Source organism: Xenopus laevis, chromosome 2L (assembly GCF_017654675.1).
Source record: "Xenopus laevis strain J_2021 chromosome 2L, Xenopus_laevis_v10.1, whole genome shotgun sequence".
Lineage (NCBI taxonomy): Eukaryota > Metazoa > Chordata > Amphibia > Anura > Pipidae > Xenopus > Xenopus laevis.
In genome coordinates, this window is record NC_054373.1 from 91,483,184 (window position 1) to 91,508,091 (window position 24,908).

The window sequence follows — 24,908 nt, forward strand, 5'->3', positions numbered from 1 at the left end:
CCCTTCAGTCTGTCTCAAAGAGTTGCTTCCAACACTCTCCTGTATTTGAGGTCTGGTAACACAGGGATTGCTGGTGCTCCTGCTTGGCTGCAGGATTTTACTGCAGCCAAAGTTTGGCTTTTTCTCCCTTCTGTAAGGTCCTTTGGTAAGACAAATCTAAAATCATGGTCAGCTCCTGGGTCAGCCTCCGAATCTCTGTGATACTTCACCTCGTCTGCCTGTCTCTGGCACAGTTTGTAAGTTTTTAACTTTTCTCGATTTCTGCTTAATAAGTTACCCTTTTATTTAATCCCATGCTTGTACACACGTTTATTGTGTGGTTGTTCTTGTTGATAGTGCAAGTTGTTGTCTTTTCCATGTTATAGTAAAAGTTAACCTTTTAAAGCAGATATGTTAAAGGAGGGTAAAGTCAGGGTACTTAATGTATAAATGGGAGATCTAAACCTGGTAGACACGAATAAGATGGTAGATTACAGGGAGATGTTTAATAAGGCCCTGTCTTATATCTTCTACATTCTTAGAACTCACACAACTCTGGAACAAATTCTGCTTGGTCTTATGACCTTTGGAGCTTTGCGATTATAAAAGTTGTACATGTTACTATGAGTTGTTATTAGTCTACTCAGGCTTACTTGGCACCTATATATGCCTTTTTTGAGGCCTTCATTAGAAATATGTATTGACATACAAGTGAGGCCCAGAGAACCGGATTTTAACATACAGATAGGAATTTAGTGTAGTTGTATGCTATTGTTAGCTTTATGCCCATGATAGCTGAGCTACAATATCACGCTATAGTACAGATGTGGTTAAAAGGGAGATGCCCACCTCCCCAACACCTCAATAGCAATTCTGGGTGAAACCTCATCCTTTATACTTGGATTTACTTTCTCATTAATTCCAGGGTATTGCCAGCAACACATAATGCCAGACTACATCAGATATATGGCAGGAAGATGTTATCCTTTATAGTAGGTGGAGGGGGCTTGCAGAGCTGATACCTATATGCTGAATAAGTAGCAGTCATCAAGAATGATTGTAAAACAAACCGATATTTTCAGATATTGACACCTAAAGCCAAATTGTTTTAATAGCTGTTATGATTAAGAGTTCATACAGTGAATAGAATTTCTTTCTGTTGATGTACAACAGGAGATTTAGGAGAAGGGAGCTCTGTGGAGAAGGGGGACTGTGTAAAAGGTGCCTTTAGGTTGGAATGCAGGGGCCTAAGACATTTGGCATTCATATGTGAGAACAAAGTTCTTCATTCAGCAGTCTAGAGTCTGCTCCTGTTCCCCTCACACACACAGAGCCCCCGAATACAAACAAACCAACGAAAGATTGCCTGTGGTCTGCTTCCATTACTGTGTGAGCCAGTCTGTGTCCTAGTGAGCTTAGAACAACTAAAGTTGATGATATTATTAATAGTGTGCTAGCAGTGTATGTCTGATTCTAAACAGTAAGATTAAAAGGATTTTAAATTAGTTAACAACATGATTGAAATTGGCAAATGAGGTATGTCCAAAGAGCTTACAAACTACCCTTATAGGAATACTTCGGTACTTTTCTGTACTTAATGAATTTTCCTAGCTGTATTTACATTGAACTTACACTAAGGCATTCATATTTGATTTCTTAGAACATACATCTGACAGTTGGCAAATTAAATTGTCCACAGAAAAAGCCACAAGATACCTGAACTGCCATTTTTTGCAGTTGGCAACATTTAGATGGCTAAATTGAACCCAGTGTCCTGGCCCAAGGGCCTTTCTTTTAGATAACAAGGGAGGAAGGGCCAACCAATAACACTAGTCACCCAGCTGTGGCCCAGGTTTCTACATTGTGTATTCTGTGGAATCTTACAAACACAGAGAATCACACAGTTTGGAAATTGAAAATTATTCATCTGGTTATGTATCCAGCTCTGTGACTGAAATAACTGTGTGGCTCGCTTAATAGCTATATGGCATTTTGCGTCATTTACAGCCATTACCTGTAGGGGTGCAGTAGCCATGTTTTGAGAGTGCATTCCATTGTATGTTGTGCATGATTGCAGATTGATGGGTGACATTTTTAGAACTGTCATTCTAGGCCAGCCACTAGGAAACTCTCATATCATGAGAATTGTAGTCCATGTCTCTGGGAATGTGTATGTAATCTTGTGGTCATTATGTGATCATTAATGGTGCGACATTACACATCTGATTGGATGCTATGGCCATTTGCACTGGTTCAATTTAACACATAGTTACATAGTTACATAGTTAAATTGGGTTGAAAAAAGACAAAGTCCATCAAGTTCAACCCCTCCAAATGAAAACCCAGCATCCCTACACACACCCCTCCCTACTTTTAATTAAAATTCTATATACCCATACCTATATTAACTATAGAGTTTAGTATCACAATAGCCTTTAATATTATGTCTGTCCAAAAAATCATCCAAGCCATTCTTAAAGGCATTAACTGAATCAGCCATCACAACATCACCCGGCAGTGCATTCCACAACCTCACTGTCCTGACTGTGAAGAACCCTCTACGTTGCTTCAAATGAAAGTTCTTTTCTTCTAGTCTAAAGACTAAAGACTGTATGCTCGTAAATTTGCCCTATACTGCTATACTAGAAATGCAGCTAGATAGGGGTAAAATGCAAGCAATACCATACTAACAATACCACCTCCATCTAAACAAACATGAACAAATGTGGTATTTCACACCAAACCTTTACCTTGCAAATATTGCCATTGCGTCAACAAAGTTTTTGGCCACCAAGAAAGTCTTCTGCTCATTGGTATAGTTCATGAGTTCGTTAAATGCTGACCAACAATCCCATATACTAAGCATTTTGGTACAGGATTCGGGGAGTAACATATAAACAAGCAAGACTAGCCACAGAGTGTTTATCCATAAAACTTCCCTTTATTATTACCACTGCCTATTTTAGTTTTCTTTAAAAAAAAGGGTAAGAGCTATATTAGGAATGTTCTAGTGACCTTGTTTTTGTTGAACTACAACTCCCAAAATCCCCATACAAACTATATTTTGGCATCAATAATAAAATAGTTTATAATGCTAAAACACATAGGTACTGCTTCATCATTGGAAGCAATGTTGTACATTCCTACATTTGTCTATTTCAATGTAAATCTGCAAATGTTGCCCCATTGGATGTTTCCCTGCTTATTATTTCTCATACTTCTTATACATGTAATTTTTTTTGTAGAAAATCCTGTTGCTAAAGTGCATGGAAGAATACAAACTCCTGCAAGCTCACATAAATTCAGCTCAGTGCTCAGACAAATTCACTTTGTATACATTAAAAATGTAATATATCTTTGCTTCTCTCTATTTGACAGAAAATGTATTAGTCAGATTTAATGTTAGATAAAGTATGTCATATTTTTTTTCCTGATCTATTTTTTTTTCTTTGCTTTAGACTGGTCCACCAGGAGAGCCAGGTCCTCGTGGCCCTCCAGGCCCATCAGGAATTCCAGGATCAGATGGCATTGATGTGAGTACACAATCCAGGAACAAAGAGCTTCTGTGTACTGAAGTTAATGAAATGCTTTTCCTCCATTCTACCACTAGATGGCCAACAGCAGCTGGCTTCCCTTACTTTGCTATACAGTCTGAAATGGACTATACCTTAAATGATAAAATTATTTTTTTCCCTCTCTCTAAATGCACAATAAGTAAATATATATTTTTATATATATTTTACCTGTACTTATTAATTATTAACCCATTGGTCACCTTGGCAATGCCAACAAGTAAAATAGGGCTGCAATATAAAAAGGCTTGTGCATGCACTGCAATGCCCCAAATCCATCCTAGCCACACCCCCATTCTGCAGAAACCTTGCTCATGACCTGCCCAAACCACACCCACTCTGCTGAAAGACCCTCCCAACCAAGAATCACACTTTTACATTTCTTTGGGCCCCCTTGTGCCACATAATTCCTGACTTCAGTATCCGCTGTAACCCAGTGATGAGGTCCTAATCACACACACACACTGGAGTTGAGGCATAAGGGTGAAGGAGGGAGAAGGAACGGATTGTGAATGGCCATGTACCTTTATGGTTGAATGCGAATACACTTTACATGTATATTAAGTCTAATGTAATATATAACAATGTTCCCTATAGATACTGCACATTTTTTTGTCTTCATTTTAGAATATTCCATGCAACTATGGTATAAGGCAGTTGTTGGAAAGCTACAGAACAGTGTAACTAGTATGACACAGTAATAAGGTAAAAACAGGGAATAATGTCTTAATTTGGAAAGTAAAAAACATAAATACTCCTTACTAAAGTCTTTCATTGATAGCTTGCCCACATTTCACTTTAGTTTTTTTTTTAGCAAGCCTTAGATTAAAGGGGTTGTTCATCTGTAATTTAACTTTTAATCTGATGTAGAGAGTGATATTCTGAGACAATTTGTAATTAGTTTTAATTTTTTTATTATTAATGGTGTTTTAGTTATTTAGCTTTTTATTCAGCAGCTCCCCAGTTTGCAATTTTAGTAATATAGTTGCTAGGGTCTAAATTATCCTAGCAACTATGCACTGAGATTGAATAAGAGACTGGGATATGAATAGGAGAGGATCTGAATAAAAAGATGCAATAATAATACATTTGTAGCGTTTACAGAGTATTTGCTTTTAACTGGGGTCAGTGACCCCCATTTGAAAGCTGGGAACTGCAAAATCAGTTGAAAAGTTGCTTCAAATTAGCCATTCTTTGACATACTAAAAGTTAACATAAAAGTGAACCACCCCTTTAAGGTTTCAATCTCACTGATATTTTAATCAAAGTATTATAATTTTAAATTAAGTTGCCTTGTAAGTAACTTGAATATAGGATTTATTACACTATATATGAAACTATTATAATAGTTTAAGAAAAAAATTGTTGGTTTGATCTTAAGAGAAAACTATTGCAGAACCATTGTTTATAATTTCCCCTGCTGTGGAGTATTCTTTTTCTCTGACCCTTTTTCACTAGCCATGTCTATAGTAAAGCCGGATACTGTCATCCCCTATTAATGTGAGAATGTGAAAGTCAGCACATGAAAAGTGGAAAGAAGCATTTCTGAACAAAGCTCACTTAATTAACAAGTAGTTTGTAACAGGACAGTACATATTGGTTTTGAATTTTGACTTAAAGGGGAACTATTTTGAAAATGAAAATTTAATATAAGCTTCATCATATTGAAATTAAAAAAATTGTAAATACAATCAATTCTGCATAGTTTCTGAAATAATCAAGTTTATCTTCATTATTTCTCTCTCAGCATCTGTTTCTCTTCATTCTGTCTTCATACAGCAGTTGGGTGTCAGATATTCATTGACAGTTAGATCCAATATATTTTATAGGGGGGCTTCCTTTCCTAGTAGATGAATTAGAGCTCACTCAAATAATGAATTTCAGTACAAACAAAATCTAACAAAATAACTGCCTTTTGCACATATGCTGCATGTAGAGAGATAGGATTTCTGGTGATTTTAAGGGATGGTGATTAGAGTGAGCTCTAATACATATCTAACACCCAACTTCTGCATGAAGACAGAATGAAGAGAAACAGATGCTGAGAGAGCAGAGCCGGAACTAGGGGTAGGCAGAGTCGGCAAGTGCCTAGGGCGCAAAGCTTGCGGGGAGCCAGGCACGTACCTTTCACTGCTACCTACCCCTAGTCCAGCTGAGTGTGTGCTGCTCTTCTCCAGTCCATGCTCCTGTTTGTGCGCATGCGCTCGAACATGAGGGGGAGAGCGTACCTGCAGAGGTCAACCGGTTAGTACGCATGTGCGTGCCTCCTATGTGTGCAGTCAGTGCGCGCGCACTTCCTATGTGTGCGGTCAGTGCGAATGCGTGCTTCGCCACCGGCAAAATGTTGCTGACGCCCAAATCTATGGGCGGCAAAAATTGTATCTTGCGGCGAAATTAATTTGACGCACATCTTTTTTTTTGACACGAGATGCTATACAAGTCTATGGCCGTCATTTCTGCGGCAAAACAAGGTGAAAAAATTTGCCCATCCCTACCACGTCACGGCTGGCTGGGTTGCCTGGGGCGCCCGGCCAGCATGGCCCGGCACTGTGAGAGAGGGATAGGGAAGATAAACTTGATTATTTCAGTTACGGTACAAAATTTTTAATTGATCATATTTAGAAAATCTCATGATTCATTATAGTTCCCCTTTAATCAAAATGTGTGCAATCAACTTTTCTTTAATTCTCTTTTATAATTCTCTTGGTTTCCACTGATTGGTTACCAGGCAGTAACCATTCGGTTATCTGAGGGGGGCCACATGGGTCATAACCATTTGCTTTTGAATATGACCTGCATGTTAAGCATCAATTGCAAACTCACTGAACAGTTATGTCCTATTATGTTAGACATCCAGTCACTCCAGCCTTTATACATGAAATTTTTGCCTAAGTTTTGCACAAGCTATTTATTTACCCCATTTTTATTTTCACACTGAATTGTTCCTTTAAATAGAATGCTTAAAAATCTGTGATGCACTGGAAGGATGCAATTTCTTACCTCCAGCTCTAAAATGCAAAGGAGACAACTAGTGCAATATGTCTCCTTATTCAAGCGATGCTTGATATAGGGGGTAACCCACGAAACGTTGCATGCTGCAATACACTTGGGGGCACATTTACTAAGATCGAGTGAAGGATTCGAAGTTTTTTTTTGGGTACTGTCTCTTTATAAAAACTTCGACTACCTACTTCGCCATCTAAAACCTACCGAGCTACAATGGTAGCCTATGGGGACCTTCCCCATAAGTTTTCTAAGCTTTTTTTGATCGAAGGAAAATCCTTCGATCGATGGATTAAAATCCTTTGAATCGTTTGATTTGAATGATTTTTCCTTAAATCGTTTCATCAAAGTATTTGCGGTAAATCCTTCGACTTCGATATTCGAAGTCGAAGGATTTTACTTCGAGGGTCGAATATCAAGGGTTATTTAACCCTCGATATTCGACGCTTAGTAAATGTGCCCCATAATAAATTAGCAAGGTTTATCCTGCTAGCATCACCTGGGTGCCAGTGAATTTTCTTGGATGCTTGACTAACTTAGCAGTGGCAGAATCGCGACTTCTGTCTCCTTTTCGGTCCAATTGTTCAGCCCCAAGGCCAGATAAACTGATCCATGCATTGTGATCAAATCACACAAGATCTGGTTGTTTGGCCTAATTGTCCAATTATTCAAAATACAGGAATGTTGACTAATCAGCCAAAATAACTAGAGGACTAGAAGTTTCTAAAGTGAAATTTGCTCTGCCTTAAACTAAAAGCCCAAGCCACTCTTTGTGCATATATATGTTTATTGGCCTGCGGATAACAGCCATAGGTTATTATAGATCTTGCAGGAACATGCCATCTGTGAAACAGTACTTTTTTAGCAAACTTAAGCTTTGGAGATCCAAGTTACAGAAAGATCTCTGATCCGGAAAACCCCTGGTCCCGAGCAATCTTGATAATAGGTCCCATACCTATTAATATTTGTAGGCATTTGTTGCACCTGTACCCAGTTGTTAACAATGGAATGAGTGTCTTTTTTTCTAATGGCAAAATAATAAAATTCTCCCAAAATCTGCATTATAGATAACTGAAGTTTAACTGATTTGATTATTGGATGCCATTTTTATAAATACATGACTTTATGCTGTTAGCTCTGCAATTGTACTGTACAGAAGATAAAGGGGCAATTTTATATTTCCCTATTTATCAAATGTTTCCTGTCTGTCAGGCCCATTTCCTTGACAATCATCAAGGTATTCAAAGGGGTTGTGTACCTGTGCACGTTTAATATGATATAGAGAGTGATATTCTGAGATAATTTGCAATTGTTTTTTTATTTTTTATTATTTGCAGTTTTTTTTCATTATTTTGCTTTTTTTACAGCAGCTCTCTAGTTTGCAATTTCAGCAGTCTGGTTGCTATGGTTCACATTACCCTAGCAACCATGCACAATTGGCAGATATAGCTAAAGTGATGCCTGTGTCATTTATCAGAATAATTTTTTTAATAAGGAGTGCTTTTATACTACTAATACCTTTCTTATAATTGATTAAAAAACAGTACTGTAATCAGTCTTACCAGGTACAGGTATATGTTGCAGGATGCAAGCAGATAGGTATGGGACTTGTTATACAGAATTCTTGGAACCTTGGGTTTTCTAAATAAGGGATCATTCTGTCACTTGGATCTCCAGCCATAAGTCTACTAAAAATAATTGAAACATTAAATGAACCCAATAGGATTGTTTTTACAATAAGCATTAATTATATGTTAGTTGGGATCAAGTACAAGCTACTGTGTAATTATAACACAGAAAAAGTAAATAATTCTTTGAAATTTTAAACATTTGTTTAAAATGAACTCTATGGGGCAGATTCACTAAAGGGCGAAGTGACTAACGCTGGCGCAAATTCGCCAGCGTGACGTCATTTCATAACTTCGCCAATTCACTAACGGGCGCTGGCGTAAATTCGCTGGCGAAGTAGACCTACTCTAGCGCTACTTCGCACCCTTACGCCAGACGAAGTTGCGCTATGGCGAATGGGACGTAACTACGCTAATTCACTAACTTGCGCATTTTACTGAATGTTACCTCTTGCGCCAGACTTGCCTTCGCCACCTCAAACCAGGCGAAGTGCAATAGAGTAGATAGGGATTGCTTCAAAAATAGTTGAAATTTTTTCTAAGTCCCAAAAAACACTGGCGTTTTTTCCTTTTTTAAGGGTGATAGGCTGAAAAAGATTGTAAATTTTTTGGGGGTACCCTCCTTCCCCCCTACATTTCCTAACATATGGCACCTAAACTATACAGTGGGCACATGTGTAGGGCAAAATAACAACTCCTTTTTATTTTATGAAGGTTTCCCAGGCTTGTGTAGTGTAATGTATTTGCTGACATATATGTCCATTCAACTTTAACTTGACGCCGTATGCAAATTAGGCATCGCTAGCGTAACTTCGCTTTGCTTGACGAATTAACGATTGTGCAAATTCGCTACCGTTTGCCTCCCTGAGCGCAACTACGGATTTTAGTGAATTAGCGGCACCCTGGTGAAAATTCGCCTGACGAAGTGCGGCGAAGTGCGGCGAAAGCGTTGCTAGTGCATTTTTTGCTGCTTAGTGAATTTGCCCTTATGTGAGCAGGAAGCCAGCGTCTGCCAAAATAATTAGTATCCGTGTCTGCTCACTTAGGGGGTTATTTATCAAAGAGTTGTGTTTTCCATGTAAGAGTTTTTAAGGGTATTTTTGAGTCAAAAATCAATTTCCTGGGTTTAAAGGGGTTGTTCACCTTCCAAACACTTTTTTCTCAGTTACATTGATTTCAGATTGTTCCTGAGAAATAAAGACTTTTTTCAATTACTTTCCATTTTTTATTTTTTACAGTTTTTTCAAAATCTGTGTTTAAAGTTTAATGTCCATGTCTCTGTTGTTTGAGTCTGATAGCTCAGTAATTCAAGTGCAGATTCTGAACTGTTACAATTCGCTACATTAGTTGATGCATTTTTCAGCAGCATCTCTGGAGTATTAGCAACTGTTGTATCAATTTTAACAGCTGCCTGTAATGAAATTCAAGGATTCTGCTCAACAGCAACAAAGATAAGAAATGTATCAACTAAATATATCAATTTAGAACAGTTTACAAGGTCGTTGACCCTCCCTCCCAGAGCTGCTTTAGAATGTGGAAAATAAAACTTTACACTTCAATACTAGAAAAACGGTCACACAGATAAAATAGAAGGTAATTGGAAAACGTTTTTATTTCTGGTGAAGTATCTGAAACCAACTGAAATGAAAAAATACAGCATCTAAAACCTGTTGATGTCTTGTAGGAGTCATTGGCAGAGGTCCCGTGCACCATATGAAGATGTTAATAGCCTTGACGATGTTCGAGTTTTCTCTGGTGTGTTTCGATGAATCCGATCGATTAAAGTTTTTTTTTCACAGAAAACTTGATCAATTCAAGTTTTTGGGTTGTTAACCCCTAACTTGCTGATTCGAGTGTTTTCTATTTAAGCTTTGTGAGTTCATTCAAGGTTTAAAAAAGCTCTCATAGCGCTAAAATTCGACCTTTGATAAATAACCCCCTTAATTATAACAGCTGCAAAAAATTTACTTTATGATCTATATTTTTAGTTGATCTGTGCTTTATATTGTGTAATATCATCCCATCCTTGTTGCTTAACATTGTTGTCAACTTTATATCCATATTATGGTACTGTGTTCAATATAGTGGTACCATATGCTCTTGATAATTATGGTCCGCTGTGTAAGAATGCAATTATAGGTCTTATCGATTTGTATATTGCTATTGTGTTCTTAAAGGAAATGTAAAATTTTAGTATGGTTTAGGTGGCAAGATTTTTTTTAATAAAAAGGCAAAACATGGAATTGCAAAACAAAGTGAAAACCAGTGTTTGCTTGAGGACACAAGAAAAAAAAGACCTACAATTAAAACACTAATATAGTATAATACTAATCAAATCAATACTGAATCCACAACTTTATTTTATCATGTCAAAAAGGTTATGGAACACTGGTGGAATAATTATATTGCATATTGTGTCACTAGCTGTTTAGAAACATGTTCTATTTTTTTTTTACTTATTCAGGATGTGTGATGTCACTGGTTCCCCTCCTGTTATGTATAAGTATTTCCTACTATTCCTACTATTCCATTTATGTCCCCATCATCTTTTCTTTGGCAGTTTTATCTCAGTCTCTGCCTAAACTTCATCCTCCTTATCTAAGTCCCTTCATAGAAAAATTGGAATCAACTGTTATAGGTGCTTTATGTGCATTGTTTCCCATATATATTAATATTGGAAGCAGACGCACGTATGATGCATTTGCCTTCATTTAGATTTTCATATCATGTTCATTTTCAGGTTCCTGTACTGTCAGGTGGCCACTTTTGTGGGGGACTGGAAGCTCTGTTGAGCAATTTAGGGTGAAAATTGGGGAGGATGCTAATTTGAATATTATTTGCTGCCATAGACATTTTCAAAACTATGCCAGAATGATGCTCCAATATTTTTATATATGTAACCTTGTTGTGAGGGGGTCATAGACCAAATATTGGAACTCCAGGATGGGCCTGAACTGAAAATGTCAGACACCCACTGATATACAGTACTTACATTCTATCACTGGTCCCAACATGCTTTGCAGAATTGTGCACTACGTAGAATAGAAAAGTAAATAATCAAATTGTTTATTTCCATAAAATATATTCTTTGGTCATGTAGCTTACTTTCAAACAAACCCAATATACAGCAAGCATTAAGACATCTTTCCTGGTTTACAAGTGTATCTACAGAAGCTGCAATGTTTTGTATAAGTGCCCTGCTTTGTTTAAAGCATGTATATTTTTTTTTAAAGTAAATCACCTTAAAAAGTCTTTCTTTAAAAGAAAGCAAACATTTTTATAATGAATTACTACATACTGCATTAATATTGCAGACGAATGAATCAATAAATTAATGTATAGTTATACTAGATGGAATATACATATATTAATGTTATTTTTATAGAATTTTTATCGGTGAAAGCTGCTAGGTCATGCTCCGGATTAATCTGCCCACAGATCGTATTGTACGGAATTTCTAGATAGAGTTTTCTCTCTGGTGAAAGTCCTCTTCTCTAAAATATATTGTTTCAATACAGTAAATAATGTCCTCCTATTATAAGGAGTTGTTCACCTATAAGTTAACTTTTAGAATGATGTAGAGAGTGAGATTCTGAGACAATTTGCGATTGGTTTTCATTTTTTATTATTTGTGGGGTTTTTTTTGAGTTATTTAGCTTTTTATTCAGCAGCTCTTCAATTTGCATCTTAACCGATCTGGTAACTAGGGTCCAAATTACCCTACAATATACAAAAAGGGGGGGGGGTTGTGGGAGCACTCAAAAGGCTAAGTTAAAGTATATTTGAGTATGATGGAAGTGCTACTTAATGCACATTCCCTGGTCCCCTGTCTCATAAGCAATTCAGTATAAATGCAATTGCATGTGTTCACAAAACATGGGTTTTTAGTTACAAAGTTATGATCATAAAGTTGATAAGCCACCATACCAAGTCAAGGTAAACCCCATATGGTGTTCCCTAACTTGTTTAACTCTGGCCAGGGTAATTTTCCAAATTACCCTGGCAACCATGCATTGATTTGAATAAGAGACTGGACTAACAGGAGAGGGCCTGAATAAAAGGATCGGTAAAAAAAGTAACCATAACAATACATTTGTAGCCTTACAGAGCATTTGTTTTTTAGAAGCTAGTCAGCGACGCCCATTTGAAAGCTGCAAAGAGTCAGAAAAAAAAGAAAAACTATAAAACTATAAAAAAAATAAAACAAATTGAAATTTGCTTAGCATTGGCCATTTTATAACATAATAAAAGTTACCTTAAAGTTGAACCACCCCTTTAACCCTCCTGAAATCCTCCAGATACACCAAAATAATTTTGCTAATTCTTTTCATTTATAATTGACTATAGTGTAAATTGAAACTGTGGATGAGCATTTCAAGAAAGCTAACAGGAGGACTACTGGTTTAAGAGAATTTAGTGGAGACCCATAATAAACTGAGTTCATTTGCGTTCCCCCATAAAACATCTGTAAATTATAATGTTAGTATTGTTACATTGCTTTACATGAAAAGCAATTAACAAGCAATAATGAGTAGGATTTGTTGTGCAACCAAATACAGATAAAGGAGAGTGAAGTCTAAGAGACTAATGAAGTATATAAAGTACTGTATATAGTAATTAAATCAGCGAATTTTAGGAGCAGTTATTTAGCACAAGGAGACCTATATCAATGAGCCCCAATATTACAAATACCTCTACCTGGAACAGGGATACCATCAACCTTTCTCCCTGGTGCAGTAACCCATTGCTACCAGTTATTAAACAGGTGACCATAATACTACCTGCTAGTTAGTAGCCAAAGCTGATGGCCTTGTAGCTTTTAATTCATAATCCTGAGTAGTATTAGATGTAGCTCACTGAACAGTGATTGTAACTAAGAAACATTTTTGAACATCTTTATAAAGATAACCCGGAATATCTATTATGTATTACTTACTTACCATTCAAAGTCGGAATACTGCATCAATATATTTTGATTTCCAGCTTCAAGGAACAATGGTCATATTGCTGAAACACCCAACATTCCCTTAAAGGAATTGTTCAGTGTAAAAATAAAAACTGGGTAAATGGGTAGGCTGTGCAAAATATAAAATGTTTCTAATAAAGTTAGTTAGCCAAAAATGTAATGTATAAAGGCTGGAGTGATTTGATGTATAACATGTCAGTCTGAACACTACTTCCTGCTTTTCAGCTCTCTTGGTTTACACTGACTGGCTACCAGGCAGTAACCAATCAGAGACTTGAAGGGGGACCACATGGGTCATATCTGTTGCTTTTGAATCTGAGCTGAATGCTGAGGATCAATTGGAAACTCACTGAACAGAAATGTTCAGATTCTGGTTGTTTTATTAGACATCTGTTCACTCCAGCCTTTATATATTAAATTTTTGTCTAACTAACTATATTAGACACATTTTTTTATTTTGCACAGCCTATCTATTTACACAGTTTTTAATTTCACACTGAACTATTCCTTAAATGTCATCAAGAGAAACTACAAAATGGATCACTTGTGATGTCTCCCCTGTATACATATTCCGCAAGTGAATTCAAGTTGTTGATGCACTATTAAGGTGACAGTATACACCATTTAAACTGGCAGTATAAACCCTTTTTATTCATGAGCTCAGTGTATACGGCTATATATATATATATATATATATATATATATATATATATATATATATATATATATATATAGAAACAAAACTAGCTTTGTATCTTTGTTTAAATATTATATACATTTGATGGTACCAAATTCAGAATTTGGCTGGTTTAGAGTTTATGGCTCCATGGTATTTATGCAAGACAAAACAAAATAGGCTGTGTGGTCTACCAGATGTTAATGAATGAGTTGCATGTTGTAACAGGCAGTCCATTTTATAGTTATACTGTATATAAATAAGTCTATTGACTTATTAATGGGTAAAAGTTAGATGCTAAAAAAGATTGCAAACTATGTTGTTTGTCCATAAAGAAACCTAAAATTAGAATAGCTTGTTTACATATAATATTCCTTCTCTTTATATTTATAATGTACTTATTAAACGTATGAGGGTTTATTGGTTGGGTTGTTGTTGGTGTTCTGGGAATGTTTTAGCCAAAGGGAAGAAAAATGTAATTGTTACCAACTCATCCTTTAAAGAAACATACATAAAATCTGAAGGCCATATGATACTGCACGAGACTACAGAATACATTTGTGCTGTTTAGTCATCAACCATATTGCATATGGGTTTTTATATGATCTTTATTTAAAGTAGTAACCTTGATGTGGTATTTTCCATGCAATGAACAGTTTGTGTTAAACTACTGCATTCCCCTGTGGTGAAACATGAAAAATCCACCTCTGGAAAATGCAGCAAAAACGTTCATCTGTAAGAGCCTTTATTCAAGTAGGACATTTACTCCCTTTATTATAACCACCAGTGCATCAACACTTCCAGGGGGTTAACCCTATCCTTGTCAGAATAGGAAAGCTATCACCACTGTTGGTCGTTTTAATTTTGTGTATGTCTTTTAATTTTTCTTTGACTCTTATGCTTACATTGAATGACATCTATGCAGTCTGCACAACAATTGCAGCAGTGTTAATTGGGTGGAGGTGCAACTACAAATTGTTGAACATGCTAGATCAAAATACCTGACAATTTGTGCAGCTTTTTTATCACTGTAATGTGTAGGGATGCACCGAATCCAGGATTTGGTTCGGGATTCGTCCAGGATTCGGCCTTGTTCAGCAGGATTCGGATTCGGTCGAATCCTTGTGCCAGGCCGAACCGAATCCGAATCCTAATTTGCATATGCAAATTAGGGTCGGGGAGAGAAATTGCGTGACTTTTTTTGCATATGCAAATTAGGATTCGGATTCGGTTCGGTATTCGGCCGAACCTTCCAAGAAGGATTCGGGGATTCGGCTGAATCCAAAATAGTGTATTCGGTGCATCCCTAGTAATGAGTATAACAAGAAAGCATAGATACTTGCTGTATGCTATCACGGGTAGTGCCATACCATTAAGATGCTCGCTGTAATCTGATCAGTAATCAGCTATTGATCAGTTAATGATCAGTAATGTTATTACTGGGAAAATCCTGACAGACAAATATTCCCCATCCAAACACATGGGAGGTGACATTTATGGTAAAGCGCAAATTAGCCAGATAAAAGGCAGTCTACAACCCCCATATGTAATAAAAGGCACTATGTTTGCTCAGGAGCAGTAACCTATAGCAACCAATAAGATGTTTGCTCCTGGGCAAACTTAGTGCATTTTATTACATAACCCCCGTGTCTTCAATCAGCTGAGTTGTAAGTGCAAATGAGCTTTAGGAATCAATGATCTTGCCAAGAGACATGCTCAGCTATTCAGCTATATGTATTCCACAGAATGCAACAATTGCTATGCCATTTTCATATGTAAAAGTGCACATTTGCAAAGAAAAACAATAAACTAAGCCTTCCTGCAGTGAGCCCTACAAATACATTGGGTACTGTGTGCTCAGCTGCTCACTTCTTTGTTCCATCAAGTACTAAGCATTGCTCTTACTACTCTTGCTCTAAGTTTGTCTTAAATAATCACATTTTTTTGCCCTGCAACCTTTATTAATTGCTATTGAGGAAATGAAGTGTACTGCTATTCTGAAAGCAAATCAGGAACAATTAAGAGAATTGTTAAATTTGATATTCTTCTCTGCAGGGTGATCGAGGGCCTCCAGGCATTGGACCAGCGGTAAGTAGCAACTAATATAAAGTTTAACCCCTCTGCATCGCTCATTCATTGTTTTAATTAAAAAAAGGTAAAGTTAGTCAGTGAACTATTTTGCTATGTATTAGATAGTATATAATTTAGATTTAGATATCTAAACTGAAACTGTGCTTTTATTGTGTTTCCATAAATTATTGTTCTAGGACTTGTTAGGCGTAGCCATTATTTTTGCTGTCAACAAAAGGAATAGCTTAATGAGAGATATATTTCATATTCTGACCATTCCTTCTCATTCTATCCAATCATCAATTTTTGCTTGCCTATTGTTAATCTTGGTTCCCTCTCAATATATCCATCTTACAACTCCATTCGCAATGCATTTTAAGAATACTTTAATATACTTCACCTTCCCTGTCACTCCCTATTATCCTTCCACTCTACACCTCAACATTTTCTTCCCAATTTCAGGGTGCTAAAGGTGATCCTGGCCTTCCTGGACCAGACGGACCTCCTGGTGAAGCTGGTATTGATGTGAGTGTTTGAAAAATTGCCTATTATTTTCACTATGAAAGTTGTTGAACATCTGGGTCACTGACCCAGGCAACCAAAAACGAATCCACTTTGAGGGTTCTGTTTTATTGCTTATATTAAATGATTATCATTATTTTCTAGTCTTACATAATAATATTACATTGTAGCTTCCAAACTGCTGGCTGGTTGCTACGGTAAACCAGATAGCAGTTTTACTTCCAAGCCTGAGCTTCAGAGCAAAAAAGTAAATGTTCCAAAAAACCCACACAAAAAAATGAAGACTCATTAATAATTGTTATAGAATAAGGCTGTTAATTTTAAGGTGAACTACTCCATAAAAATGATGTTTCCTCTTCCTTTACTTAAGCTTCATTTAGGTATGTGTGAGAGCAAAATATCTTATCCCTTGCTTTGCACTTGAAGTATACTCACAAAAATGCATTAAACAGTAATTACAATTTAATGGCTAAAAATTTTATTTTCAGCTGATCTTTCAAGTTAACACCAGCAAAATTACAAAAATAATTATAAAGTCATTAACTCCTGGTTTTTACCTACTTGAATTAGGCAAGAGTTATGTATAAAAATAACAATATATTATGAAAATGATTTTTGTGAAACATGCTGTTGACTTTATTAAAATGCTAATGTGGCTGCATACACCTGTTATTATTCAAGAGGAGAGTGGAAACATTGCACACCAATGATATGCTTGTCCATTCCCATTAACATGCACGTTACGTATCATTACTGGGCATGTAAAATGTGTTAAATAAAAATAAATAGACAATAAATGCAAGATATTGTCATTGCCCACATTTTATTGGATATTTTAGCTATTAACTCGGTGCTTGAAGTATGAAATAATTATTTTGTAAAAGCCTAATACATAATAATAGTTCTTATCTGTGATGCACAAAAGCAAAATTAATCGATGGGATGCCTTTAAAAGTACAAGAAGTTTAGTATATGTTTGGTATTGTATGTTATGCTGTACTGACCTTTAGTTGATAAAACATACTCAATGTTCACAAACAAAACTAATGGAAGCTCCTTTTCTTAAAGGGTCTGATAGGAGCTAAAGGAGACCCAGGCCCTGCAGGGCGTCCAGGCACAAAAGTAAGTGCTGCTATGTTAAAGAAATTGTTTTTGTCAGCGAAGACCTTCAGGTCTATCATTTTGCTTACTCCTTTGTTTCCTCATCTTACCTAGTCTTTTAAATTCATTGCATTCCCATTACCCTTAAGTCACCATTCCACTGCTTCCACGGGGCAGATTTACTCGAGGGCGAAGTGGTTAACGCTAGCGTCAATTCGCTAGCGTCAATTCGCTAGCGTCACAGCCCACAGGGACATTGCCAATTTACTAACAGGCGCAGGCGTCACTTCGCGAGCGAAAGAGATAGACACTAGCAGTCATTCAGCATCTATCGCCAGGCAACAATTTGCTCTGGCGAATGGACGTTACTCCGCAAATTCAGTGAAATGCGGATTTTACTGAACATTACCTCTTTCGCCAGACTTGCCTTCGCCAGCTCAGACCAGGCAAAGTCCACTGGAGTGCATAGATCTTCCTCAATCTTCTGTTGCGCTAGGCAGAAATGAACGCTAGCCCATCTTTGCTTTCAATTGCTTGCATTGCCAAAGTTATGCCAGCGAAACGTCGCCAGCATTCGACGGCCATAACGCAACTCCGCATTCCAGTGAATTAGCATTGTCTGAGAGAATTTTCACCTGGCGAAGTGTTTCGATGGGTGCGAAGCAGACACTGGCGAATGTTTGCCACTGAGTTAATCTGCCCCTGAGTAAATCTGCCCCCAAGTTGGACACACTTTCACTATCACCCTTTGATAAATATGCCTTTAAAAATCCCATAGAAATGAATGTAGAGAGGCGGTATTTCACTCTGCAGACTGTGGAGATCTCTAACTTCACTCTTTGATAAATCTACCCCTGTGTGTTTTGCCAATGTCATTTTCTTTTATCTAAGGTTAAATACATAAGCCTATATTTTACACCCCTAGACGAGATGGCCTTGTTGTCATGGCAGCAGTTTCTCTTGTGACATTTGGCATTTGTAAATTGAAATAACAATTCATGTGCTCAAACAAATAAAGGCTCATGTAATATATGTTTTGTATAACTGATCATATTAATAAATCAGTGAAACCTTTATTACACAGGGACAGCCTGGGCTGCCTGGACCACAGGGAAAACAAGTAAGTATACTTATATTTTATATTTTTTTTAATAGTGTACTTAGGGATACAAGAGACCAGAAACCAACTTTCTGGTACTAGTTCGTGGAATTGTTTTGAAGAAAATGTTTTTCCATGCCTCCTCTGTCTTCAAACTTGCCCCACTCCTTTGCATTACTCTCCAACCTTTGTACTGTATATCTGCATGTTATCATCACATCATAATGCAAATTGTCATTCTTACAGGGTCCTGGAATTGCTGGACTCCCAGTAAGTGGAAAAAAATATTTGTACTAAGATTCTACTATTTATTCACAGTCTAACTTCTGATTGCTTGAAAATTCATTGCACTTTTTTAACCTTCAGGGTAACAGTGGACCAGTTGGTCTTCCTGGAGAAATAGGAGCTACAGGTCCCAAGGTATGCAATCCATGTGCTACATGAGACTATACCTATTGTCACAAAACTTACAAAATTATAAGGAATACATTTGTTTAAACTCAGAGGACAGAGACATAGGCGGGTGACTTAAGTTAGGAATACTGAAGGTTTGTGTTCTATAGTGGCTGTTTTGTGCAATCCCATAATAATAAAAGCCCTCACTGGACAATAAAGTTGTTAGCAAGTCCACAGATGCAGTGGATACAGTATTCAGATGAAACATGTTTTATTAAGGGAAAAGGTAACACTTTTTGTGCTGCACACTAAGCTACTGTAGGATTATACTATCATATTAATAGTAATCTAACTTTTTTTTTGCTCAAGTGCATTTAAATACGCTTTAAAAGAATAGTAATCAGCTCATGTTAGCATAATTACACATTTGCATGCAAAGCCTCTCTCTAACAGCTGTTCATCAGTAGTATAAAAATTATGCCCAGTTCTCATGAACTTATAATGATCATTTTACATAGGAATATACCCACTTGTATTAATGAGTAAACATTCAAATATTACTTAGCTGGGAGCATTGGTGCCAAAGCCTTCCTGTCTGGCAAACCACCACCCCTGAAGTGTGACCTACTTACTTGTGCAGACATGCCATATCCACATGTATAAAGGGGGTGGAGGCTGACAAATAAACATAAAGGGCAACAAGGTGGTGGGGTATTTAATGATGGATACAATTGGTTATTATCAGTTATATGGGGAGAAATTATAAATAATAATTTACACAAGCTGGAAAGCATACAGGATGAAAACCTGGGTGATTGCTACATTACAAATGCGAACAGAACAGTTGCAGAGAAAAATGCATTAATACCAGCACTATCCTTTTCCAAGCGAACAATATATAGTAAAAACACAATATGCGTTCATGTTTTTTGAATCAGGAAAAAACATCAACCAAAGTTTTGATAAATAATCCCCTTAGTAATAAATCTCCTTCTGGCCAAGATGAAAATAAGTATGCAGTCCTACAGAGAATCTAAAATGAAACAAACCAGACCTCATTAGGCATAAAAGTAATTCACGCACACACCAAACAATAAAGATGCTGATATGGGGGATGCAAATACAGTTATTGAACACTGGAACTTAGGGTCTCCATTATGCTTTCATGAAAAATGTGGTAAATGAGAGTTCTTTGTAATCGCTCAGATGAGCAACTCTTGCATCCTAATACGTAAAAGTACAAAGCAGTACCCTTAGATTAATATAGATTAACATGAAAGTATATTCATCGAAATACTGCATAATAACAAGTGTTTGTTTTGGTGGGCCTCCATTCACATGCCAGCAACAAAGATGACACCAGAGCATAGAGCCAACCCTAATAAATTTATCCTGCTGGCCTTCAACTCCAATGTTCACTTACAGTGATACACAACTTCAAACATATATCCTCTGGTAAAGTCATAAGGCGAATGTGGCCCAAATTGTACATTAGTCCGTATGCATCGTAATAAACTACCTATCACTAATGCTGTTGTTTCAAGTTCCAAATAGTGATAGTGAAATATAATTATGGAATATGTAACTCATTTCTGATCATGGTATATGATCAAGTATTAAACTCTTTCTTAGTCTTAGTAACCTAGGAAAAAAGCTCTGCTGTCTTTTTTAAATTTTTTTTGTTTGTTTTTACAGGGTATACGTGGACAAGCTGGAGCTGCTGGGCCCCCAGGACCACCTGGTAAACCAGTAAGTATAAAATACAATTGGTAAGAGATCTTCTTCTAAACTGGGTTATGCTAAATACACTTAGATGTACTTTTTTTACATTTTAAAACAATTGCACAGATATTTGTTCTGTTCCTAACTTAGTTGTCAAACACCTGTGCGTGAGTTGACACCTAACATGATTAATAATGCAAATCAGCCTCCAGTGTTAGTGCACCAAAGTGTTTGAATGGGGTCAGTACTTGAAATGGCACAATCTATTCTACAAGCACTTCTGCAGAGTGATTTGACTGATCATTCCATCTGTATAAATATCAGTCCAATATGCCATGGCATGATTTATTTCAAAATTAAATTGTGTAAATTGTTTTATTTCCTATATGTTACTAACTATAGTGTCCAAGTTTAGTTCTTGTGGTCTTCTGCATGGTCAGATTTTCATTTCAACTCATACATAACTAAAATATTTAAATTGCAGTCTGTGTCAGGTTAACTGGTAAATATAGTGATATACTAACATTATCTGAAAAAAAAAATGCAGACCCATTTCCTATGCTGAATAATATTCTTTATGTATTCATTTGCATAGCACTTTGTTGAGATTACACCAGTCCCTGTCCCAGTTAAATCACTGTGTATCATTTTATCTGGAACCAGTTAACCTGCTTGTATGTTTCTGATGAAAATGGTAGCAGAAGAAATGCACATAGACTTGGGGTGTGCATGCAAACGTTGTGCAGATTGGCTGGAGTTGAACCTAGGACCGAAGTGCTAGAAGGCAACAGTGCTTACTTTGGGTTTCCAATTTATTTCTTTAAAATTATAAATTAAAAATATATATAAATATATATATATATATATATATATATATATATATATATATATATATATATATAGTTTAATCAGACACAGACTGCAGTTAGAAGAATTTACAGTAAAACAGCACAGCACCACAGCATTACCAAGATACAGTGAAACCTTGATTTAAAGTGCCCTGATTTTAAGTTTTCCCACATTTTACATTGTTTATTTGTGGTCCCACCAATTTATAATACATTTCATTTGGATGCATTTCCCTGATTTTAAGTAATGTTTTCCCGAATTTTACCTAAATTTTTTTTTCCCTCTATGAATGTTTTTATTTGTGAAATAAAGAGGTTTAGAATACTAACCAGATGTATATTTTGCCATGGTTCTGCCTGTAAATGGTCAATTCCAATTAGTCTGCCCCTTATACAGTCCTGCACCAATCACTTATTGCTTATGCATATGTGCCTTGCACATGCCCCCATAGTGTAACATTAACACTGCAATGTTTAACCCTTGTTAACACAGTAAATATTGTATCTCAAAGTAAAACCAACTCCTGTGCTTATATCCTTTCAGTAAAAGTTACATTAACACATTTCGCTGATTTTACATTTTCCCAGATTATAAATAATTTTTTCCTGGTCCCCTGAAAAATATAAAATGGGGGTTCTATTGTGATTAAAAAAAAGCTTTCTTATGCTGTATTGGCCACAATTTTTTTGTTTTATATTAAATGTTATCAATGCTATCATTATATTTGGCCCTGTATTTTTTTTGATCTGGTAACCAATTAGTGAGTGATGATTGACGTCTGATCCTGACACAGGAGAATTTCCAAACATGGACACTGTACATTCCCAATTCTGTCTGTTTAAAAAAACATCTTCATTTTGCAACAATGGTGCCCCAGCTTACATAATGATTAATTTGACTCTACTACTTCTATCTGCAAACCAATAATTAGATATACACAGTCATTTTATATCCTCAGAACTTACTAGTTTAGTAAAGTGGGAAAAGGGGAAAAACTACCTAAATTAAGACTTTTTAGCAGGAAAAAGAATCTTCCATCACTTCCTGAAGACGGCCCAAGTGATGTTGCCGAAACGTTGAAAAAATAACAGCAATTTAATTTTTCCACTTGACAAGTCCTCGAGTGCGTTTTTTGTTGCTAAATATGTAATATATATATATATATATATATATATATATATATAAATATATAAATATTCATGAGAGAGAACTTTTAGCATTACTGTAATGTAATTTCAGTTTCTGTGATATCTCCCCCTCTCTATATTCTCTGCTGTAAACCCTGCAATGCTCTGTAACACTGCATCTGCATAGTTCCTAAATCCTAGAATTAGCAGTAAATGCTGATGCTTTGTAATTAGGGGAATTTATTGTTGAGCACAGAGCGGAGAGAAGTAATAAGATGCTTAGTGAGCACAGCAAGGGATTCTTCCAGCAAAGTCAGTAATTGGGATGCTGTGCAAGGTCTAATTTTTAATTTGAATTTCAGGGACCTTCAGGAAACATCCAGGGCTTGGAAGGCAGCGCAGATTTCCTGGTGAGTACACTGCACAGCATTACACAGGCACTAATTAACTCTAAACCAGAGCAGATCTGGCCCACAAGCACAGTGGATTTTCGGGGCCAGCTCCTCTAATAACCTTTTACAAAAGGCTGTGTTTTATTTATGCTGATTGCAGTCCTACACATTAGAATCCTATTTGCAGTAATTAAAATAATTAATCAGCTGATAATTTGGAAGGCCAAAGCTGTAAGGTGGAAACTGAGGTCAAATCTAGCAAGCAGCATCACCAAAAATATGTGATGGTTTTTGGAAACTACCAAAAAGGTAATTACAAGACATGCAGTAATTTTCTAATGTAAAATACATCAGCCTTTCTTGTTACATCAACTCAATATAAAGTTAGGTCTGCTAAATTTTATATAACCCCTTGTGCATATCATAGAGGGTCAGACAGGCCTACCAGAGCACAGAGGATCTTCTTCCCAATCACTAGTCTAGGACAATTCCATTTTTATTTTTACTTTGGGCCTGTATCGTATCAGGTTTTATGGATACAACTCAGACATATTTTCTTATTAACAATGCTTTGTTCAGTTGTTTGAGCCCTCACATATGTTTTTGCATTTTTATTAAGATTCACATGTGTAATTCATCGACCATTTTGGTTTTAATCAGCTGGTGATAGAGCTTACTAGGAGAGCCAGCTAAACAGGGACACAATGCTGGAACTGGGAGACAACAAGTGTTATTTGCTTTAGCTCCCCAACAAAAGCTCATCAGCACATTAAATAAATCGAAATTTATACTCCTCAGATTTACGCCTCTGCACAGTTAGAATTCTTCCACCAACTCAAAATTCCAATTACAGACACACCACACACATATACATGTAGCTAGCAATTTCCAACTTACTGCTAAAAAAAAGATGCTGCAACATTTGCTGTGGGCCTGGTAGCCATGCCTATCCAATTATCATCCACAATAATCATTCTGCCCACTCCTTCTCCCCACTGTGAGGTAGCTATGCCTACATGTTGCTTCTTCCCCCACTCCTACCTCCAATCCAGTAGAGGTGGTCATAAAATAAAATAAAAACTTGGCCCCCTTCAAATCAAATTAGCAGCTTATTGGTGCATATATGGGGCCATCCAAATGGTCTGCCTGTCCTGATGGGTTTTCCCAGGCCAATGATCCAATCATTGAGTCAAATGATTGCACATCTCCATTTAGAAAATGTTACAGTGTTTGGCCAGGTATAGGGTTATATATTAGTTAATAGTTTAAAATATTGAAGTGAGACAATAAGAAAGCAAGGTCCCAAAAAGATGACACTGTAAGAAAGTGAAAGCAGAGATAAAATGGTAAGAAAGCACTTAAAGATACTGAGCAGAAAGAAGTTAAAAGCACAAAAAAGACCAAAAAAATCACAAAAGAGCAGTAAAATGGAGAGAAAAGTAAAGGGAAGAGAAGGGAAGAGAAGGACAAAGCTATGAAAAAGGGGAGATGGGAGAAACAAGAGAAAGGGGAAGAAAACACGAAAGAAAAGAGAGAAGGTGAAGGAGAGAGAAGTGAAGAGCTGAAGGAAGAAAGGAAGATAGAAAAAGAAATGGTTGAGATGAGTATAAAAGGGAAAGAAAAAAAGGCAAAAGTTAGAGAAAAAGCTCTTTAAAGATATATTTATATGTATAGATATATTATTGTAACCATATTTTAGAGCTTGTAAAATGGAAAGTGCAGCCAAGTAAGTTGGTTGGTTATACCCTATGCAAGTTTTAATTTTACAGTCAAGATTAATGTACAAGCATTACAATTATTCACCAT

General features: G+C 36.5%; 1 protein-coding gene across 2 annotated transcripts in view; it reads left to right on the forward strand.

Annotated features, from left to right (window-relative positions):
- The window catches only part of col9a2.L (collagen, type IX, alpha 2 L homeolog), a 49,856-nt gene continuing 24,948 nt past the window's right edge, over nt 1–24,908 (forward strand). Inside the window, exons 1-10 of one of the 2 annotated variants that reach the window (XM_018245292.2) lie at nt 1–236; nt 3,438–3,512; nt 15,880–15,912; nt 16,357–16,419; nt 17,485–17,538; nt 18,602–18,637; nt 18,863–18,886; nt 18,983–19,036; nt 20,708–20,761; nt 23,073–23,120. In XM_018245292.2, the coding sequence (XP_018100781.1) occupies nt 165–236; nt 3,438–3,512; nt 15,880–15,912; nt 16,357–16,419; nt 17,485–17,538; nt 18,602–18,637; nt 18,863–18,886; nt 18,983–19,036; nt 20,708–20,761; nt 23,073–23,120 (513 nt within the window). In that variant the 5' untranslated portion in view covers nt 1–164. 2 annotated transcript variants of the gene reach the window in all.